General features: G+C 32.5%; 1 protein-coding gene across 1 annotated transcript in view; it reads left to right on the forward strand.

Annotated features, from left to right (window-relative positions):
* LOC118747203 (putative uncharacterized protein DDB_G0282129) overlaps positions 1 to 22637 on the forward strand; it is a 145241-nt gene that overhangs the window by 37484 nt on the left and 85120 nt on the right. Inside the window, exons 3-5 of the mRNA XM_036481193.1 lie at positions 12 to 33; positions 7297 to 7577; positions 17718 to 17985. Coding sequence (XP_036337086.1) covers positions 12 to 33; positions 7297 to 7577; positions 17718 to 17985 — 571 coding nt within the window. The remainder of the gene's footprint in view (positions 1 to 11; positions 34 to 7296; positions 7578 to 17717; positions 17986 to 22637) is intronic.

Consider the following 22637-nt stretch of genomic DNA (forward strand, 5'->3'; position numbering starts at 1 on the left):
TTTCATTGCAGCTTTTGAGGCAACACAATCCGGGTAAGTTCAATAATTTGACTTTAATAATAAATAGTTATGCACTACGTGCTACTATGTATGTAAGTGTTCAAAAAACTGCTCGAATAATATTAAAAAAATTAAAGTTTTGTGCACTTGCGTAATGAATACAAAATAGATAAAATAAATGTATGAATAATTTGCAAACTTAAAATACTAAAATTGTTTACTCACTGTCGTCATAGTTTGCAGTGAGAAATAATTACACTGGTCTACAAATTTCAACTTTTTTTCTGCGAATAAGACGGGACCTGGTGTTTCTGAACGGATTTTTCGTGCTGAACACGAATCCGGGGTCAAAAATGTCCCATCACGTCACGTTTTCGAGAAAAAAGGGGTTGAAACCCCTAAAAACAGCGTTTTTGGCCATTTTCGAAAAATTATAGAGCTGAACCCTGACGTGGTACAAATTTTGCATATATCAGAAATTAAAGGCTAAACCGTGCCCTTTCGAATGAGCCCTATGCCGAATTGATCGCGTGCACCCTTAAAGCAGGGGGTGTATTTGTGTTTAGGGGTGCAGGAAAAATTGATCACAGAAAGAATTTAATCTTAAACGATCATAGAAAATTAATAATGCCAAGGTTTTAACTATATTAAAAGTCGCTGATTACGAATCTGCAGTTAGATTTTAAAAATTTAAGATGACGGGTCGAATATGGTGGATATAAAAAATAAACTGAAATTCGCTAAATAAAAATTTTTAAGTCCGCCATATTGGATCCGCCATTTTGAATTTTTAAAATCTAACTTCAGATTCGTAATCAGCGACTCTTAATGTAGTTAAGACCTTAGCATCATTCATTTTATATGGTCGTTTAAGATGAAATTCTTTCTGCGATCAATTTTCCCTGGACTCCTAGACACAAATACACCCCCTGATCTAAGGGTGCATGCGATTAATTCGGCATAGGGCTCATTCGAAAGGGCACGATTTAGCCTTTAATTTCTGACATATACAAAGTTTGTAGCACGTCAGGGTTCAGCTCTACAATTTTTCAAAAATGGCCAAAAACGCTGTTTTTAGGGGTTTCAACCCCTTTTTTCTCGAAAACGTGACGTGATGGGAAGTTTTGGACCCCAGATTCGTGTTCAGCACGAAAAATCCGTTCGGAAACACCAGGTCCCGTCTTATTCGCAAAACCCTTGTAGACCAGTGTTATGTAATAGAGAAGCCAACGCTACTTCTTCACTATCTGTGAGAGCGCAATTTGTTTTATTTCGCACAAGGGAGAGGCAGCAACAGATCAACCTCGTGGGGCTACATAGACATTTCCGAAGAGTTTACTCCTCTATGTTTGGGGAGGCAAATACTACGCATCTCCGAACCCAAATCTAAGTCGGAATAAATACAGAACTCTCTCCTTTAAATGCAGAAAAAATTCGAAAATTACGAAATACAAAGGCCCGGGGTTCAAGATTTGCTCATAAAACCTGCAAATCTTGCAGCGAAAGTGTGGATTCTTACGGTGTGATAAAGGTCATCTTATTAAGCCCAATCCGCAATCATAAAATAGTACAGAAACTTTGTTTTGAAAATTGAGGGCTAACGCTTGTGGGCAGCTGATTAAACCAAGTGATATTTTGACTAGTTTTAGCTATTTTTCTTTTGTTTATTTAATGCTTAATTTTTTTTTTATAAAAGTTAGCCCTTTACCTAACCAGCGCCACATAATCCACATTTCAAACAAAATTCAACAAACTTTAACATTTGCACGCAAAAATTTTAAAATTTTTATCTAGAATTTTTAGAAATATTTTGGGTATGCAGTCTTTTAGATAAATTAGTTTTAGTAGGTTAAAGTGCAAATTTCAAGTCGCTAGAAAATCGTATTGATTTTGAAAAATTTTTTGCTGATGGTGCCAGGCATTTTCTCCCATAGAAACGAAATGTTCGAGCATATTTTAAATAATTTAATGAAATATAAAATTGCATACCCAAAATTTTTCTAAAAATTTTAAATAAAAAGTTTAAAATTTTCGGGTGCAAATGTTAAAGTTTGCTGAACTTTTATAATTTTTGTGCGAAGTCAAACATGAATAAAATTGCCAAAAATAAACGGTAAGTCCTAGCTACTTTAAAATTGCACTTATTTATTATATTAGAAATGAACGCGCTGCAAGGCTTTTTGTTTTTGTTTGTTATATTTAATTGTTTAACAAAAAAAAATTACGCAAAACAAGTTGATTCATTAAAAATTGTTATTTTTGCGAGCACTGACTGAAAAATGGGCATAAAGAGGCTGAAATATTGCCACAATTATTTTTTTGTGGGCGACAGCGAAATTTTACTATGGAACGGAGATAAAAATACATTCGTTTTATTTGACACAGTCCAATGTATATAATATGTATATGAAAGTGAATTGGCAATTAATTTTTAATGTTTTTATGTTTGTTTTTTTTTAATCCCATTGATTTAACAACAAATTATTTTAATGGAAATCCAAAGCTTTTCCAAAAGTCACTTTTACTATTTAAGTACTTGAATATTTAACTGTTTCGCAAAATATGTATATCGCGGCGCTAATTCCTTTAGTTTTAATTTAATTTAAATTTTTGTTTTTGTTTCGCTAAGTCCATCATTGTGCATTTTTTAAATCAAAATAACTTGAGTATATAAGCAGATACAACACAAATATTTATCGCTACTATGCCATTAGTGAATTCAATGCCAATGCAATTTACTCAACAAACTCACTCACTTCATATAAAAATATTTGGCATTGTTGCAAATAAAAAGTTTTCAGTCGAATTTTTGGCAGGCTATACAACATATATATATATGGGTACGAATTATAATGCAATGTACTAAGCAGTTTTCAAAAATGCTGCCTACATTTTTTATGACCTACGCTGATGGAGTATATACAAATGCATTTACATATATTTACTTATGTATACATATATTTATATGTAGTTTTATTCACTTGGGTCGCTGGTTGCTCACTAGAGAGCGCAGTTGATACCCTAAAACAACACAGCTTTTATACTTAGTTAGCCTTGAGCCTTGACCTGAAATGGGCGAGTACGCGAGTTGAGTACACAGTCAACAAAGTGCGGAATAAATATAGAGAAAATAGAAAAATTTTAAGGTAACTAACTAAGTAGAACAAATCAACTTTAACTAAGTTGATTTTGCTGTTTTAGGCAAAAAGTTTTGCATTTTAGTTATGCACACATACATACATATGTTAAATATATTTATACGAGTATGTATGTATGTATGAGTACCTAGAGTACTCTGTAATGTACGAAAATATTCATTTAAGCAAACACACTCGCATGCATTTTGTTAAACTCACACGCATATGAGATCGTATATAAGTACCTACACACATAAATAAATGTGTATGTGGTGTGCTTAATTACGATTTACATTTCCTGAGTTTGCAGTTAATTTGTGTGCTCTGCCAGCATATGTAATTTAAAATTAGCGAATAAATTCAGTTTTTGCATAGTTTTTTGCGTTTTTTTTTTTGCAAATTTTACGTAGATACACCGAATTTTATGAGTTTGCGTGTAGTGTAGGGAAATTAATGTTACTTATACAAGCATATGCATGTATGTAAATACGTAGGTATATTCATGGGTCAATGTTGAACAAGTTAGATTGTTTGAATACAAGTAAGAGTTATTGCAGTAGCTTCAGTTATTTTAGGTTTTTCAAATTAAAAAATCTCTTCGAGATTATTAGTTTTGCAGGCAAATATAGAAAAAAATTCGAATTTTTATTCTGACTAGTAAGAATTTGGCGGCCGCTGCGGTGTAGTGGTTAGCAGTGCGCGCTACCTGGGTTCAAGCCCTGGTCAAAGCAGCATCGCAAAAAAATTTAGAAATTTTTGTTTTTCTTAACAGCAATCGCTTCTCAGCAGGCAATGGCAAACGTCTGAGTGTACTTCCGCTTTCTGCCATGAAAAACAGCTTCTCATAAAAATACAATCGCCGTTGGGAATCGGCGTAAAACTGTTGGTCCCTCCGCTTTGTGTGACAACATGAAGGCGCATGCCACAAATGGGAGGTGATGCTCAGCTAAACACTCACATATGTTCGTCGTTCATTCTTTAGCGGAATTGACAATAATGCAGAAATATTCACTTAGTATAATAATTTTCCATATAACACAAAAATTCCGACCAGTGGTCGCCGGAAAAATTTTGTTTTGCATTTTTTTTTTTGAGGGCGAAGCCTACATGAAATTATGTTTCAATACATTTGGTGCAGCGTTTATCCAATACCTTTTTGAAGTACTCTCAAATAAAAGATTTCTTCAAGTTCCTTAAAATGGGGGTTTATTTAAGTGATGATATTTCCATCTGCTTAAAATGTCTGGCCGCCTGTCCATTATTTCATTTTTAGAAACGTGAAACAGTCAGGGAAGAATGCGCTGGATAGGGTAGCAGTTTTTTAGACCGTTCTCAACATCGTCAGAAGAAGCCGCAGTGCTAATCATGGGTCTAGGTATATCTTACTGATAAAGTGTCGTTGGCATTAAATGACAAAAACTTAGGAGATGATCAGCAATGGTGTCACTATTCCTTTCACAAGCTAAAAATTTTTCATTCAACCACCTTTTTTGATCAGAATATTGGCAATTACCATTTGCGAAAAAAACCAAAGTCATTATAAAAGGCTGTAGAAAAAATATTTTAACCAATTCCTGCGTTTCACTCAATAATGTAAACTAAAACTGCAAAAACTAAATGCATTCGAAAATGATAAGTGTACACCGTCTCTTTATAATCATCTATTAGCTAATAATCTCTGGTTGACAATTTGCATATCAATCATGCAGAATATCAATGAGAAATCTATGCCAATCAAATTTGTCATCAACTTGACTTCGCGGGTATGTTGACATAAACTGGAGCCAAGGATTATTAATGTAATCTCTCTAACTCGAGTCGATTTGTCAATCTTTGATATAAAATATCAACTTTTAAATGTAAATGTGCGTTTCCACTCACACAGACAGACCGAGCGACAGATACGGTTGTATTAATCAATCAATTGCTGACCAACGATTGGCCGCAGCACAAAGATGTGATGGCAAGAGAGCAAAGCGTTTAGGTATAAAATAATGCAAATACAAAAATAATATTATCTTTGCTTGAAATTTTCACAAGGAAATCAATTCCAATGCTACAAGCAAGCGTAAGAGATCGAGAGGAGTGAAGGTAAGAAAGCAAACTTTACTGTCGGGAATATTGTTCTCATTTGCATATGACGATTGAAGAGCAGTGCTGGGAAAACTATTCCAAGCAAAATTTATTATTGAAGAACATATGTATGTATATAAAAGTCAAAGATATGCAAACATGAAAGGAAATAAGTGGTAAATCAAAATATTTTTAATACGTTTGCCAATATTATTAATGCAAAATACATACATACACACATACATACGAGTATTATAAATATTAGTACATACATACATAGTAACCCAGACGACTACCAGCTTATGGCTATCACAAATGTTTACCTACGTCAGACCAAAAGTAAATATTTACATTTCAATAAGATTTGGTTGGCTATAGGCTAGTCGGGTTTCAAAGTCGGGCAGGACGAAGAACTTGATTGAAGCAAATACAAAATGTGTAAATTTAATTCAAGGGTACAGTGAAAAATTTAATATTAACTGGACAGTGTAAATCTGTTATTACTTATTATGTGTTAATTTAACTTATTTATTTTAATTTTTTTTTATTTTTATTTTTTTACTAATCTTGAAAAGGAACATAGCATAGAAAAGGAAAAATAGTAAGAAGTGGCTGGCATCACTGACTTTCGTTTGGGTAGCAGAAATGAAGGGGAATGCAAATAAAAATAACTTATTTGTTCAAGATTTTATTACAGCAGCAGAAGCAGTAGCAATGTAAGGGTCAAATATTTATTTTGCTATTGCATGGAGTGAGGTGAAGTGCTGAGTTGAAGGACGAAAATTTAGTGCGAATGAGTACGCAAATATTCTTAAGCGCATATACCGGTATTCATATAATTATTTTATAATTACACGTAGCTAAAATCTTTGCATTAGGTAAAGTTTACATTTGACGTAAACTTTCTTTCGCCTAATTTTTAGCAGTAAGTTTAGAGAAATAGGGATACTGAACTGATTTCAAAACCAAGCACACTATTCGAAAGTTATTTTTCAGTAGATGAGGAGAGTTTTTATGATTTTAAAATTAGTCGAAAATTACGGCTGAAATCGGAATTTAAGAATTTGCGTATTTGTGTATCGTTGTTGTTGCAACAAGCTCAATTTGTGTTGTTTTCGCGTGTTGTTATACTTTCTAGTAGAAATTAAACTTTGTAATGAATTGTAAATGATTACGATTACGACACAAAAGTGAAGGTAAAATTTAAGATAAAGACAAAAATGAAACGAATGAGAAATACATAAGAACTTGGGTAACTGAAAGAGTAAGAATATTTATTGAAATTGTTCGATAGGAGTGGAAATAAATTCAGTCATTAAAAATTCTGTTATCGAAAATTATCAAGTTACCGAAATTTATCGAATCGTCGAAGTTAATTTTTATCGAAATTTATCGAGTTATCAATGTTTATTGAGTTATCGCAACGTATCGAATTATTCAAATTGGTCAATGTTTATTGAGTTGTCGAAATTTATAGACCAAGAAAATTAGTGGTCGAAATTTACGGATAACTAGTTATCGAGTTATAAAAATTTGTGGGATTATCGAAATTTTTTCAAATTAATGAAATTTATTAAATTATCGATATTTATTGAACTATCACTATTTGTCAACTTAATGAACTTTATCGAGTTATCGTTATATGTCGAGTTCTTTAAACTGATCGAGTTATTTATTGATTTACTGAAATGTGTCCATTGATCGAATCGAAGTTTTTGGATTTTTTCTTAATATATCGAGTAGAGTGTAAAGAAATATCGAAATTTGTCGATAGCTTTCGAATAATATATAGCTATAAAAATTAACCGAGTTATCGAAATTCATAGAGGTATGCAAAATTTATCGAGCTATCGATTTATGTCGGTATACATATATTTTGGTGTTATCGAAATTTAGCACAGTTAGCGAAATTAGTCGAGTTATCGAATTTTGTTGTGTTATCGGGTTTTAGTGTTTTTTAAATTCACTGAATTATCGATATGTACCAAATTACCGAAATTCATCCACAAACCGGAGTGTATCGGGAAAAAGTCCTCCAAAGACCTTCAAAGATATAAAAAATTTTAGTCACGTTTTAATTCCAAAGGAGGAGATTTTCCGGCAAGGTATTTTGCGCCTCATAAAGTAAACAATTATGACTACTACTACAATTACGATAACAATTACCCCTACGACTATGATTACGACTACGACTACGATTATGTTTACAATTTCGAAACGATAACGACTACACCTACAGTTGCGATAATGATGATAACAATTACGACTATGACTATCATCACGACTATGATTACAGTTACGATAACGGCAACGATAACGAGAACAATTACGGCTTCGATTGCTGTTACAATTACTTTTATGATTGAGGTTATGCTTGCGGCTTTGACTACAATTACGATAACAATACTGTTACAATTACTTTCATGATTATTATTAAGATTTATATTAATATTACGATCACGTTTATGAATAGAATTTCGGCAACGACTATTATTACAACTTACGATTACGACTAAGGCTGCATAGCAATTATAATTACGAATATGGTTACCTTTATGATTACTTTACGGGGTGCGATTACGATTATCACAAGGATTACGATTTCAGTGGTGATACCCATAGACTACGATAACTATTTGAAGAAGAACGATTTATCAAAGCCTGTAATTCAAACCAGTTTATTTGACTGCATTTTTCATTCGAAAGCCACGCCGAAATCCTTGGTGGCTAGCGCTCTTTTGTTTAATTATACGATTTTTGATTTTAAAAGTAAGTAAAATAAATAAATACCTAAGTACGTGCATTCCCTAAAAGCAAATGCAATATTTTAAACTTGAAACCCAAATTTTTTAAAAACAAAATGTGATGTCCGTTAAGCAATATTTCTTCTAGTATATGAACACACATACATATGTATACAAAGCAATTCATATGAGTCCACCACAAAATAACGATAGTAGTAAATAATAACTTTCATAAATTGTAGAAGTTAAAAGTCAAATTGTTAAGTGCACTTTTTAGTGTCCAAGAGCACGTGACCGAAAGACCAGCAGCGGAAGTCTATGAAGGAAAAGTTTGCAAGAACAATTGAAACTCTGAAGCAGAGGTATAATATAACGGCGCCTAAAGCACAATGCAACGGAAGTGTGTATCCAAAGTCATATGTACGTACACATGTACTCGTATATCCTCAAATACATATACATACTACATACACGAGTCACACGAATACCTATGTGTATTTATAAGAATGCACGCTTGAATACCTTTGCGGCAAGCAACTTTAGTGCACTTGCACGAAAGCAGCAGTTAAAGTTTGGGTAGTGCAATGGGAAAAGCAGCATAATTTTTACTTATGTACATACATACATATATATGTATGTACATATTTATATTTACTTAAATGCAACAATTTAAGCAGGTATAGTGAGAACTTCTAAAGAAAGCAAAACTTAACCGCCAATTTTATTATTTTATTAGCTTGGAGAATAGAAAGCAATAAGAAAAAATTGGTAGTTATTAGTTTTTAACTGAACGTTAATAATGGTTTTCAACAACATCCGCGGTACGAAAGTGTAAGGGAGTTTTGAAGTTTACAAGTGCATACTATCTATATATATGTAAGTCCACACTATCAGAAGTAAGCAGGGTAATTCCGCACACTCTTTCGAAAGACAAAAGAAAAAAGAAAAAAATATGAGAAAATAAAATTTTTAAAAGACATTCTTTTTAAAACAATAAAATCTGAGAACTAAAAGAAAATTAAATTAAAAAAATAAAAAAAATTTAGGAATAAAGAAAGTTTCTAAAAATTCCATAGATGAAATTAAAATAAAATATATTTTTCTTTTTAATACAAAATCTGTCGTGAAGGAATGTTAATTAAAATTTAGACATTTATAAAACACTTTTGTAAAAATTAAATAAAAATAAAAAATATTGTACTTTCTAAAACAATAAAATTTAAGAATCTTAAGAAAATTGTACTAAGAAAAGAAACAAAACTAAAAATGGATTTATTTTCTTAAAAATTAAATGATATTAAAAACAAATATACTTTTTCTTTTTAAAACAATAAAATCTATAAATAAAATAAAAAAAATTTGTTTATAAAGATCAAATGACATTTAAAAATGATATACATATTTTCCCCTTAAGAATAATAGAATCTAATAATTATATGTAAAAAAGCACAAAATTAAAAGCGAAAAAAATAAATAAAAAACTATTCCCCGAGGACTCGAAGCCGTATCTTTGTAGTTGATTTAACAGCATACAAATTCCCCAAAGAGTTTTTGGGGAGTGATTTGCTAAAATGACACTCCTTGACCAGATATTAATCTGGATCGTTGCGATTACGTAGACCCTATTGTAGTGGAAACGATTGCGTATCTCCCGATATAAGTGCTTCCTGGCAAATGAGCTTTCCACCACTAATGGTGCATGAGAGAGCTTTTCTTCTAAGGCTTTTTGTGTAAACTAACAAACGTCTTTCGAACTAGCTTGCATCTATCTTCCACTTGTCTTGCGAAAGACATTTTACAATCGTTATATTTTGATTTTTTTGCTAACAAAATAACCGTTATTTTGGATATTTAGTTCTTCGATCATTTTTAACAATCATAACGGAGACTGCCATTTAATAGTCGATTTAAATTTTTTATATATTTAAAATTAAATCTAAATATAACGATTATAATATAATCCAAAAATAAAAATCAAAAATATCGCTTTAAAATTTATCGATAAAATAAAAATTTACAAATAACGATTATTATTAGTTTCACTAATAAAAAAAATTACAAAATCAGATAATTATTACGCTTCCTTTCATAAACTATGTACGTTTTTTTACTGAAACGATCAATATTTTGTAGCAACATAAAAAATTAATCATCGTTGTTGCTATTTCGATATTAAGCTCGAAATTTTACATTAGTATTTACTTAAGCGAAATGCCCAATTTAGATATCACAATATTTAATATTCAGCAAAAAAAATGCATATTTCGCTTTGGTGATACTTTGCTAAATTACTATTTCGTCAGCAAAAAAAAATAAAAAACCTGAAATAAAACACACACAAGTCTAGTAGCAATTTTCCTCAATCTATGTTATAACTGCCAAATCCTAGAGAAATATGACACTCTGCACTTAAAATCAATAATTCGCAATTTTATTATTATCCTTTTTCCGAGAATTGAATAGCTGAAAATCTCATTACACTAATGCCCATAAATTTGGTTTGTCATTTGTCAGAGTCTACAGGGCGTATACGTAACTAATGTGCTGACCCACACATACATGCACCACTATACATGCACACATATGTACTTAGTACGACCTTACGTAGCATTCTCACATGCGCTTGTCAATGCCTTGCAAATCGACATTGCCGACATCTGTGACTGCTCACTTATGTACATACATATATGTATGTATGTATATATACAAATGTACTATGTACATATGTATCTACACACCTACGTTAATAGTCACATAGTTTGATGCATACTTTTATAAAAGTGCAATTTTCTAAATGCATACCAAAGAACTTTTCTACCCAATTACTCTCATCTTTCCTTTTTCTGTAATTTCTATTTTTGGTCTAATGTAGTTTACAACGCATTCAGAAATGCACACATACATATATATATGCATATGTAGACGCCGATATTTCAAGGCGAAAAATTATGCCTAAAAGTCGGTATGTTTTTGCTTTTCATCATAAATACAAAGTGTGAATATGCGTCACACTATTTCTGTTGCAGGCTTTTGATGAAAATTCGTACATATGTACGTCTGTCCATATGCACAAATGCGGATTTATGACTCTTTGTAGGCGTAGATAAATGTATGTATGAGAACTTGTAGAAATTATGCGCACTGCATTGCAAGCAAATCGACTTACCGAATGCTTTTGAGTGACTAATGTTCTACGTTAGATGGCAAGTCAACTTAAATCTTTTTCGCTTATTTGACAATTCAGATTCGTTGGAATGTGGTTGATTCTCACATATTATTTGTTCCTTTGATTTCCTCTTTTTTAACTCAATTCAGCGAGTTGCTCAACTAGTTTCTTTCAAAAAAATTTATAATTAGTGTAATTTTAATACGAGTAGAATAGTAACCTGATTTCCTCTTATAACTTATTGGGTGCGGTCGAGTGTTACAAACGACGCCAATTGCATCTCCCTCTTTTTCAAAGATCTGGCCCCAGAGGGTATCGGAGCAAGCGTATTTTGCCCTATACTGAAGCTTTTAGCGCACAGTGGTTCAAAACTGATATTTATTGTGCAGTTTTCACTCACTTTGAAACCTTATCCAATTTTCAATAGACTAGATAGTACTAAAATTTTATAGTCAATAAAACTGCATGCCCAAAATTTTTCGAAGAACTAAAAAAAATTTAATTTTGGTGAAATTTTTTCGCAGCTCCTAGAAATAATCATAGTAATGTTTTTCATTATTTCCAATTGTTGAAAAAGTACTTTGCTTCTGCTGCAAATTTTCTTGAAGAAATAAATATTCTAGCACTTTTTTCTTGAGAGCTGCAAACTGATTTAAGATAGAAGAAAATTGCCTATGCAGAAACCTCGTCAAGGTGAAGCTTAAAATTATTAAAGCTTTTTTGTTGGTTCTTTGGGTACTAAAAGACCACTTTCACAAGCTAAGGATCTGGTAAAAGCGAACTATTTTTCTTTTGCGACTGCGTCAAGTAGATATCATTGCAACTCATCTTGGAGTGTGAGGCCGTTTTACGAGCAATGGAGAGATGCATAGGACATCTAAATGTATAAATGGGCACGAGAATAGCACATACCCTTTCAACCCCCGGGATCTATTCTGAAAGTTATAGAGCCTTTTATGAACTGTGATTTAGATTGGAAGCTCCCCTATTATGCTTTATATTATCAAGTTAAATAACACAAGAGTGAGTTGCCTGGGCTAAAACCTTGCCAAACTGAAACATGGCACCGTGGCGGGTTCTCTTCATGCTTTCAAAAGCGCCTTTAAAATTTATGAAAAGGTTTTTTTGTTTGGTTTTTGGTTTTTGGATGGCTTATTTTATAGAGCTTTTCAGGATTTCTTGCGCTGTGAGCTTCAGATTCTCATACAATATCGTCTAAAGAACTTTATAAAGCTAACATAATGCTAAAGTACACTCAGGATCAAAATTAAAAAATTATTTTTTTTTTTGAGTTTTTAGAAAATTTTGGAACATTTTTTTGGGTATGCAGTTTTATAGATTGTTAAACTACTACAAAAGTACGCGTTGATTTTTAATAATTTTTTCCCTTACATTTCGAGCACATCTGTATATTGTATAGCGCGAACCAGGGACCGACCATAAGGGTTATTGGTGAAAACTGTCATTGAAAAATCCACTATGAAGGAAATGTTCTACAACTAAGTGATACATACGAATCGATTTATTTTTTCACTGAGGCCCAAATTTGAAAATAAATTTTTATTTGCAATTTTTATGCAAAAGTAAAAAATCTAAAAATTATTTTTTATTTTTATATTTTATGTCTTAGATAACAATTATTGAAGACTTTTATTTATAACATACAAAAAAAAACTGTCTGACGTCAAAGCGTACTGCGTTAGCCTTGCCGAAAATGTCTATAATTGCGACGCTAAGCATAACATTAAGTGCCTAGCGCAACGCTGATTTCATCAAGGGCGGCCCTTTGATCGCTATCTAACTTTTTAATTAATGTAAAGAGACAAGTTAACCGCAACGAACGATATATAAACATTTCTATAAGGCTCTAAAGTGCACTCAAGTTTTGAGTAAAAATTTTTCCCAAACATTTTCGTAGAACATTTTCACTTTTTTGCCATCACTTAACTTCATTAAAGTCGAGATTCAACGAGTTCTAGTACTATATATGTATGTGTGTACGTATATATACCAACAGTATGTAAAGAAAAAATCTACGTCCTCACCTGTTATCATTATTACTATTAGGAGCGTCAGTGCAACAAGCCCTTGCTGTCTGCTCTACTTACACTTAAACACATATGTCTGCAAAAAAATTCTTCTTTTTGCCATTAAGCTGAAAAACCTTTTAACTTTATACCATTTGAGCCATTATCTGTTTTGCTTACTTCACTTACTTTTCGTTTTTACCACACATTCATTTCGCATAGCTATTTCCTCCCACATGCATATGTATACAATGCATTCGGCTCTTCATCCGCTTGCGTTTGAAGCAAGTCAAGTTATACTCAAGACTTGCCTCAGCCATTACTTTATTGGCATTCCATTTCACTTTGACTCACATACTCCAGCCTTTTCCTACATATAGTTTTTTCTGTTTTTTTTTTTTAATTTTCTCCCTTCTTTGTGTCTAAGCCACAACTGACTACTTGTTCTGGCTAGTTGACTTGCTGCCTGCTGCCTGCTGCCTTGGTTGGCTAACTGCCACTCATACTATTACACAAATAGACTTCCGTTGACATTGACATGTCATGTTCATGGCGCGCGGGTGAGTGAATTGAGGTACATAAATGGCTGTAAGAAAAATAAAAAAAAATGCAGTCAACCTCAAGTGGTTGAGTCACGTGTTGCCACATATCCGGCACAAAAAGCTTGTTTTGCAGTAGTAAATGCACATACATACATACTTATATAGTTTTGCAAAAAAACATACATAAATTTTGTACATATTTATAAAACTATGCATGCGGCATGTAAAAATTTTGTGTAAGGTCGTGAAAGGACCTACATATTTTGCACTCATAAACTCTTCAAAACATGCATTGCATTAGCACATATAAACATACATACATATGTACGAATGCTTGCCTGTAAGTACATTTGTGTATGCCAACGAATAAGCGTCTTTCGCACAGATATACAGATACATAGAGTATATATGTATGTATAAAGATAATTCCTTATTTTGCCATCTTTTTTGTCGATTTTGGGTTACTTGGCGTATGAGCAACATTCAGAATATACTCTACTTTCCTTTCATAAGTTTGTTTTAGTTTTTATTTTACTGTGTTTTTGTTTTTCTTCACAACTACATACATACATATGTACGTAGTTGTTTTTCCACTAAGTCCGTAAAATGCTCATGAGTACAAAACAGTTTAGTTTCTTAGTTTGCTTCCAAGTGTCAAAAAGCCTTCCAGTCAAGTTAAGCACTGCTTATGACAAAATACTTAAACGTTTGTGTTCAGAATGAGTTGTCTGCCAGGGGAAATAAGCTAATAAGACTAGGTATTTATATCTTCTCTTTGCCGATGTATGAAAATAATTGAAATCCGATTTTCTTTTATTTATAAGTTTCTTTGATTTTTTGTTTAAAAGTCCCCCGCTTGAATTTCAAAATTAATTGGAAATCACGGTCAAAATCGTCCTTTAAAAATTACTGTACTTGTGTATGGGTGTTGTTGCAACCTGTTTAGTTTGATCTGTTTTCGCATTTTTTTTACCTTTAATTTGAAATTAAACTTTGTAATAAAGATAAATATGAAGATAAAGAAATAAATGATAACGATGAAGACAAAAAGTGAAAGCAAAAGTGAAGCTGAAGTCGAAAATAGATACAATCAGATATATATAAGAATTAGGGCAACTGAACGAGTAGGGAAATTAATTGAAATTTTTCGATATAAATCGAAATAAATTTAGTCATAAAAGTTATCGAAATTTATCGAATCATCGAATGTTATAGTAATCGAAATTTATCGAATCATCGAAGTTATCGAAATTTATACATGCTTATTAAGTTATGGCAACATATCGAACTATTCAAATTGATCAATATTTATTGGGTTGTCGAAATATATAGTATAGTTGTCGAAATATACGGATAGCTATCGAGCTATAAAAATTTATGTGATTATCGAAATTTGTCAAGTTAAAGGTATTTATCAAGTTATTGAAATTTATTTAATTATCACTATTTATAGACTATACGAAATTTATAGGGTTTTCGTAATGCATCGAGTTCTTTCAACTTACATAGTTATCGATAATTATTGATCTCCTGAAATTGTTCGATTTATAGAATCGAAGCTTATGGAATTTTCAATATATATCGATTTATTGAAATTTCAAGGTTGTATAAATTTATCGAGTTATCACTGCATATCGTAGCGTAACAAAGTATCGAAATTTTTCGATAGCTTTCGAAAAATATGGAGCTGTCAAAATCAAAAATTTATAAAAGTATCCAAATATGTATACATTTTTGAGTTATCGAAATTTAACTAGCCCGCGAACTTCACAGTTATCGAAATTAGCCGAGCTATCGAATTTTGTTGAGTTATCGGATTTTAGTGTTTTCGACATTCATCGAGTTATCGATATGTATCAAATCACTGAAACTTATCGATAGACTGGAATGTGTCGGGTCAATACCAAGTCCTGCCGAAGTCCTCCAAAGGCCTTGAAAGATATAAAAAATTTTACTCACGGTTTAGTTCCAAAGCGAAAGATTTTCCGATTTTGGCGCAAACCCTAAATTACTCAAAAATTGGCAAAATTTAAAACATAACGGGTGATTTTTTTGAGGTTAGGATTTTCATGCATTAGTATTTGACAGATCACGTGGGATTTCAGACATGGTGTCAAAGAGAAAGATGCTCAGTATGCTTTGACATTTCATCATGAATAGACTTGCTAACGAGCAACGCTTGCAAATCATTGAATTTTATTACCAAAATCAGTGTTCGGTTTTTTCCGCTTTTTTATCGACAAATTTTGTTCAGCGATGAGGCTCATTTCTGGTTGAATGGCTTCGTAAATAAGCAAAATTGCCGCATTTGGAGTGAAGAGCAACCAGAAGCCGTTCAAGAACTGCCCATGCATCCCGAAAAATGCACTGTTTGGTGTGGTTTGTACGCTGGTGGAATCATTGGACCGTATTTTTTCAAAGATGCTGTTGGACGCAACGTTACGGTGAATGGCGATCGCTATCGTTCGATGCTAACAAACTTTTTGTTGCCAAAAATGGAAGAACTGAACTTGGTTGACATGTGGTTTCAACAAGATGGCGCTACATGCCACACAGCTCGCGATTCTATGGCCATTTTGAGGGAAAACTTCGGAGAACAATTCATCTCAAGAAATGGACCGGTAAGTTGGCCACCAAGATCATGCGATTTGACGCCTTTAGACTATTTTTTGTGGGGCTACGTCAAGTCTAAAGTCTACAGAAATAAGCCAGCAACTATTCCAGCTTTGGAAGACAACATTTCCGAAGAAATTCGGGCTATTCCGGCCGAAATGCTCGAAAAAGTTGCCCAAAATTGGACTTTCCGAATGGACCACCTAAGACGCAGCCGCGGTCAACATTTAAATGAAATTATCTTCAAAAAGTAAATGTCATGGACCAATCTAACGTTTCAAATAAAGAACCGATGAGATTTTGCAAATTTTATGCGTTTTTTTAAAAAAAAAAGTTATCAAGCTCTTAAAAAATCACCCGTTATATAAATAAAAGTAGGCTAATTTTCATTCGGATAGCTCGTTAAAAGGGCCCTATTGCACCAACGACTTATCACTTATCACTTTACAACTTTTGGATAAGCCTTTTTTCTGAAAAGTAAAGTTGATAAGTGTTGCACTTTTTACTTATCAAAAAAAACTTATCAACTTATCAAAAATTGAGTAACTGACAAGCATTTTGGATAAGTCGATTTGATAACCATTGCACAGCCAATTTCTTTTGCTTTTAAAAAAGAGAACTTTTCCAATAATGTGCTTAGCTAAAATGATTACCATTTCTCAGTGGAAAACGAAGGCTTAGCATGCCCATGTGCGATTTGATAAACATTTTCAATTTCTCTTTTTTTCTTACCATGTCGCGCGCACAAAGCAAAGCCAATAAATTGGCTGTGTTAAAAATTATTAAGGAAAAAAAAAGTAAGTAATTCTTGTCTATCATATGAATGTTTATTTGAATAACGATATTTTTCTACATTTTAGGATTATTTATTTGGATCTTTCCAAAATAATGCAGTAACAAAAACACAAAAACAGGATGCTTGGACTGAAGTTCTGAAGAGGGCTCAATCCCTCGGGTTAGCTACTGCTAACCGCGAGTGGACTTATGCCAGAGACCACTTATTTGGTCTTTGGAAGAGTCGGACCTTGGTAATTTTGTTAGATAAATTAAATACTTTACAATCAAAGGTAGACACTACCACAAACAAACGTGAGCTAAATGTGAGAATGTGTTGGTGTAACTAATTCATTTTGCATGCTGTCGTGTTCTCATCGTTACGCTCTTGCCTATATACGTACACGGGATGTTAAGGCTCTTTAAGCAGCTGCTCACTCTTTGCCCATGTCTGTTTACAACCAACTAATTTTTAGTTTGAAAAGAGACAGCTACGCATTCCAAAAACAAACTATAACAACAAAGCTAACCAATAACAACAATTCTTTCTTTGTGTACATGTCGTTTTGCTTAAGAATTTCTGTAAAACAGTTATTATACAGGGTCCGAACAGTAATATTAAAAAAATCTCTTTATTTCAGGCTAAAAGAGACAATGCCAAGAGTACAGGCACTGCGGGTGGCAAAAATGCCAAATTAGATGAAGTCGATAATTGTATCCTCGACATTTTGGGTAACGAGTCGACGGTTGTGCAGGGTCTCGGCCAGCCCGAAAGTGATGGAGTGTCCTCCAATTTGGACTCTACATTGGAGAACAGAGAACCCCAGAGAGCAACCTCGAGCAACAAAGACAACCCCAAGAAACGAAAAGTGCATACATGTGAAGAACTAAAGGTTCAATTATTGGAGAGTGAGCTGTACAAAAATAAATTAAAAATATTGCTGTTAGAAAAAAAGTTAGGATTGAAAAGATCGAAATTCACAGAGGATTTAGAGGAGGAATCGAATAATGACAATTCTGACACTACTCACATGCCTTTACTGAGTCCGATACATTCCACCCGAATTCTTGATATTGGGGATTATTAATATGTACATACATATGTATGTACATATGTACACTGGCAATCAAGAGTGAGTGCATGGTGATTTTTGTTAAATATGTGCAATGGTTTTCAAGTTAAAATTTTTTTGTTATTTTTTTATAAAACTATGGTTCATGCTTTAACCAAAACGACATAAGTCAAACTTTCAAACTTTATACAGAATTTAGGAAAATTCAACACCGTGCACTCACTTTTGATCGCCAGTGTATGTATGTATATATTTTTCTTATACTCAAGTTGAATTCGTTTAAGTTTAAGTTTTATATGTTCGTAATCTATATACATATGTAGATATGTTTATGAAATAAAGTTGATTTAAGATTGACAATAAAATCTAAGAAGAAAAAAACTATTCATTAAAATAATTTAGCAGTCTTCTGAGCCTTTCAGAATTATTTTGTGATTCCGTGTTTTCGGTGAAAAGTTCTGAAGAGTCGTTTTGATTTGAATCATCGAGAATTCCTTCGTCATAATCTACATCACTTTGTGAATCCAGTCGACAAATGTTGTGAAAAATGCAGCACATTATTGTTATCTTCGCTGCTTCTGATGGCTGTACCCGTAAATGATTTAAGCAAGGAAACTTTTCTTTAATGATGCCTGTAAAAATAGCTTCTTTTATAAAAATCTTAATTGGCATATGTCTATAATTCGTACCAAAACAATTTTCAATAATCCTCCTTGTTTTTTTATGCGCTCTATTAAAAAGTTGTTCTTGTGGAGACGTAGGATTGCTGCGTAGTGGAGGAATTAGCCAATCGAATAAAGGATAGGCACTGTCTCCTAAAAGCACGGCATCAGGGAATGGACGGAATCCATTTTCAAATCTGTGGAATAACCCAGAATTTCGCAAAACTCTGGCATCGTGCACACTCCCTGGCCAATTACAGTTTACTGCATAAATTTCAAAATTAGGTCCACAAACCATCATTGCATTAATTGAATGGTTTCCGTACCGGTTAACAAATTGGTACTCATTAACCTTAGGGGCGTCTATGTTTATCATTGTTCCATCAATGCACCCTGCGACTTGTGGAAATCCACCAATGTTGAAAAATTGTGTGGCAATATTTTGCGTAAATTCCGGCCAACAAATAGTTTCATCCATCAATTTGTTTATCACGGCATTTGCTACTCGATGGATTACCCTACATACCGTTGATTTGTGGACCCCATGCATTTGACCAATTCCATGATATTGGCTACCATTACCTAACCAGTGCAGAGTCGTTAATAATTGCTGTAGCGGACTTAAGCAATTATTACGCTCACTGTTATATTGTGGGTCTGCTCCAATTTTTAATAAAATTTTTTCAATTTGGCTACGAGATAGCCGAAAATTTTCTCGCACGCCAATATCTAAACCGTAGTTGATTCGTTCTTTTATGACACGCCTTATTTGCGGATTTTCGTCCTCTAATAAATTTAATAGTTCGAATCTAAGCATTTTTTGTGTAAATATTTTATCGAAGCACGTGTTAAAGCACTGATTATTTCATTCAGACTGAATAAATGTAACTTATCACTGGTATGATAGGTAAAATTATTTTTAGCAAAATAATGCTAAAGTTAGCAAAATTAAAGATGATAACTGATAAAAAAAATATTTTGGTGCAACGAAATGCTAATAAATTTTGATAATTTGCATAACTTATAACTTATCCGCTAAGATCTTTTCGCTAAGCATTTCAAATTTTGGTGCAACTCTTGTCTATGATTTTGAGTGATATTTTACTTATCAATACTCATTTGAGTAACTTTTCCTTATCATGTTGGTGAAACACAAAACTTTGCGCAAGTTCGATAATTTGCTAAAATGCTAATGATAATTCGTTGGTGCAATAGGGCCAAGATCTAACAACTAGTAGGAAAAAAATTTAAAATTTTCTGCCGGAAATTGGAAGGTTAGTATTTTTTTAAAACATCTAAATTTTTTAATTCTTCAAAGACAAAAAATATTAACTAATATATAAAAATCTCTTGTCACAAGATAAAAAAAAAATCAAAACAAAATCACGGGGATTGATAAGAGTCTTATTGATAATTTTAGCATAACATTAAGAGTTTTATTCTGCGGAATCCCGGATAATGTTAGAACGTTTAAGGAGCTGCTAAATATTACTAAAAACTCATATTTGATTCAATATGGCTGTATTACATGCCAAATACAGTTCATAAGGCTTTAGTAGTTATATGGGTGATGTTTTGGAATACTTAAACTTGCCAATAGGTAATAAGATTAAAAAAAAAAAAAACGTTTTAAAAATTTTATTATTTATTATTATTTTACCCTAGGGTGTTTGTCCGAAGAAGGCTTAGAAACCAATTATACAAATATAGGGCATATGCGATTTTTCCATGCAAGAATAACTACGAGAGAAAACACAAACAGAGATTTAACGGGTTTTTTGTTTTAATTGTTGGATCCGGAACTATCATCACTTAGGTCTAAAAAACACCCAAAAAAATGGTGAATTCAAAGAATTTCCTTTTAAAATAAATTATCATATTAATTGAGCATATTTAGAAAAAATTTTATTTGTGAACCTTTTTAAAGAAAATTTTAAATTTTTAATTTTTTTGCAAAATTCATACACAAAATTTTGCATAGAGTTAAATAGTATAATTTTGCAAGGTACTATTAGTTTTTAGTGGATTCTGATCACAAATGTGGCAAAAATCTATTTTTTTAGAAAAGGATATATGGGAGGTAGTCATGTCCTTGCACCGAACGATCAAAATTTTCCGCACAACTTGAAGGCATAATTTCACGCACAGTTACCAATTTTCGCTGTATTCTGTTTATTATAGTAGCTGAAATGAAGGATGTAAGGGAGGTAGTCATGTCCGATATTTCCGAAACTTCGATTTTTTTTTAATTTACATATTTTGAAGCAGCACACCAAATTTCATTATTCTGCGATAACTCCCCTTATTTTTGCCGATTCATACATATTAAAGAGGCAAACAATTCGCGGGACTTTGTGCTGGGTTTTTCTGATTAAAAAAAATTACCAATATTCCACCTGCGTTAAATATATAAACATCATCTACCTACCTATTCCATACTTATCCTTCAACATTTTATTGTTGCATTTACTTTGATTTGAAAACAAACCCAGTATCACGAAATGGAATCCTCTAATTTCATGAACTTTATACAGAATTTGCAACAGAGAAACATAGAACTACCATTCTACGTACATAAAAGTCCAAAAGCTTTGAATCGCCAATTTTCTATAGGAATTTCTACTTGAGATTTCTTCTTTTTTCGTAAAAATATGTTTTATATTAACAAAAGACTTAGTTGAAGTAAATTACGGTACGCTTTGTGATAATTTATTTTAAACTGATTGGCTGTGAAAACAATTATGTCTTATTTTATAATTTTCATTACAATGCCGGGGAAAATACATGCTGACATGGGTCGTCGAAGTCAATAAAATGAACAAACCACACTGATGACCAGCGAGTGATCGAACATGATATTTAATAGCGGTATTGGTATATCCGAATAACGTTCGAGAGTAACTGAAAACGAACGGCAGGTAGATAGCTATAGAATGTAAAGAAAATAATATAAGTTCTTTGGGTTTTATATTTCCACTGTATTAGGCTGAGCAACAGCAAGGGGCCGAATAACTCTAGTATGTTATAAATAACATACTACTAAAATTATTTTCATTTGCTTTTCGAATCTGAATTGGAGTATTTCAGCCTAAGCTACCTTGAAGGCCTCTTATAGAAAAACCATCATAAAAGATGTCAATGCTTCATACTCATTAAGTTAAGTTATTCTATTAATGTAGCCATAGCTGTATCAACAGCAGGTATTGTATGTACATTAACACATTAAAATTTTCCGCAAGTTTCCCTTTGTTTTTGGCACACCTTTCTTTTTTTTGATCATTTTCCCATGTCTACCTAAAGCAATTATTTCTTCGCCAAAGCCAGTTCGAAAATTTAAAACCTATTCTTTCATTAGTATTTGAATAAAAATGACGCAATAAACAAATAAAATCGATTCAAGTAATTAAAACTTTGCCATAAATCACGCATATTTTTTTTAATTGCCTAATCCTTTTTAATACTCCAAACATTTATCCCATATAAAATTGAAAACATAGCTTTATTTTCACTTTGCAATCAAGCAGTGGCAAAAAATACACGATGACACTCTAAGCGCAAAGTAAATGCTCACAGAAGCCGATTTAATAAAAAAAAAGCAGCAAAGTATTTTTGTGGAAAAATGACAGCGGTTTGAAACAAATGCACTCAAAAAGAGTACTTAAAAAGTATTTAGTGAGACTTACGCTTTAGCTTAATTAAACACGCATCAAACTTTAGCAAAAGCAAAAGGGGAAATAGGAAACAAAAACAAGTAAGAGCAGCGCTGTCTTCGGCTATGCCGAAGGCTTCATACCTTTCATGAACATCTGCAAATTTTACTTTGACA

This window comes from Rhagoletis pomonella, unplaced genomic scaffold, assembly GCF_013731165.1.
Source record: "Rhagoletis pomonella isolate Grant_MI unplaced genomic scaffold, Rhpom_1.0 Rhpom_scaffold_00011, whole genome shotgun sequence".
Taxonomy (NCBI): Eukaryota; Metazoa; Arthropoda; class Insecta; order Diptera; family Tephritidae; genus Rhagoletis; species Rhagoletis pomonella.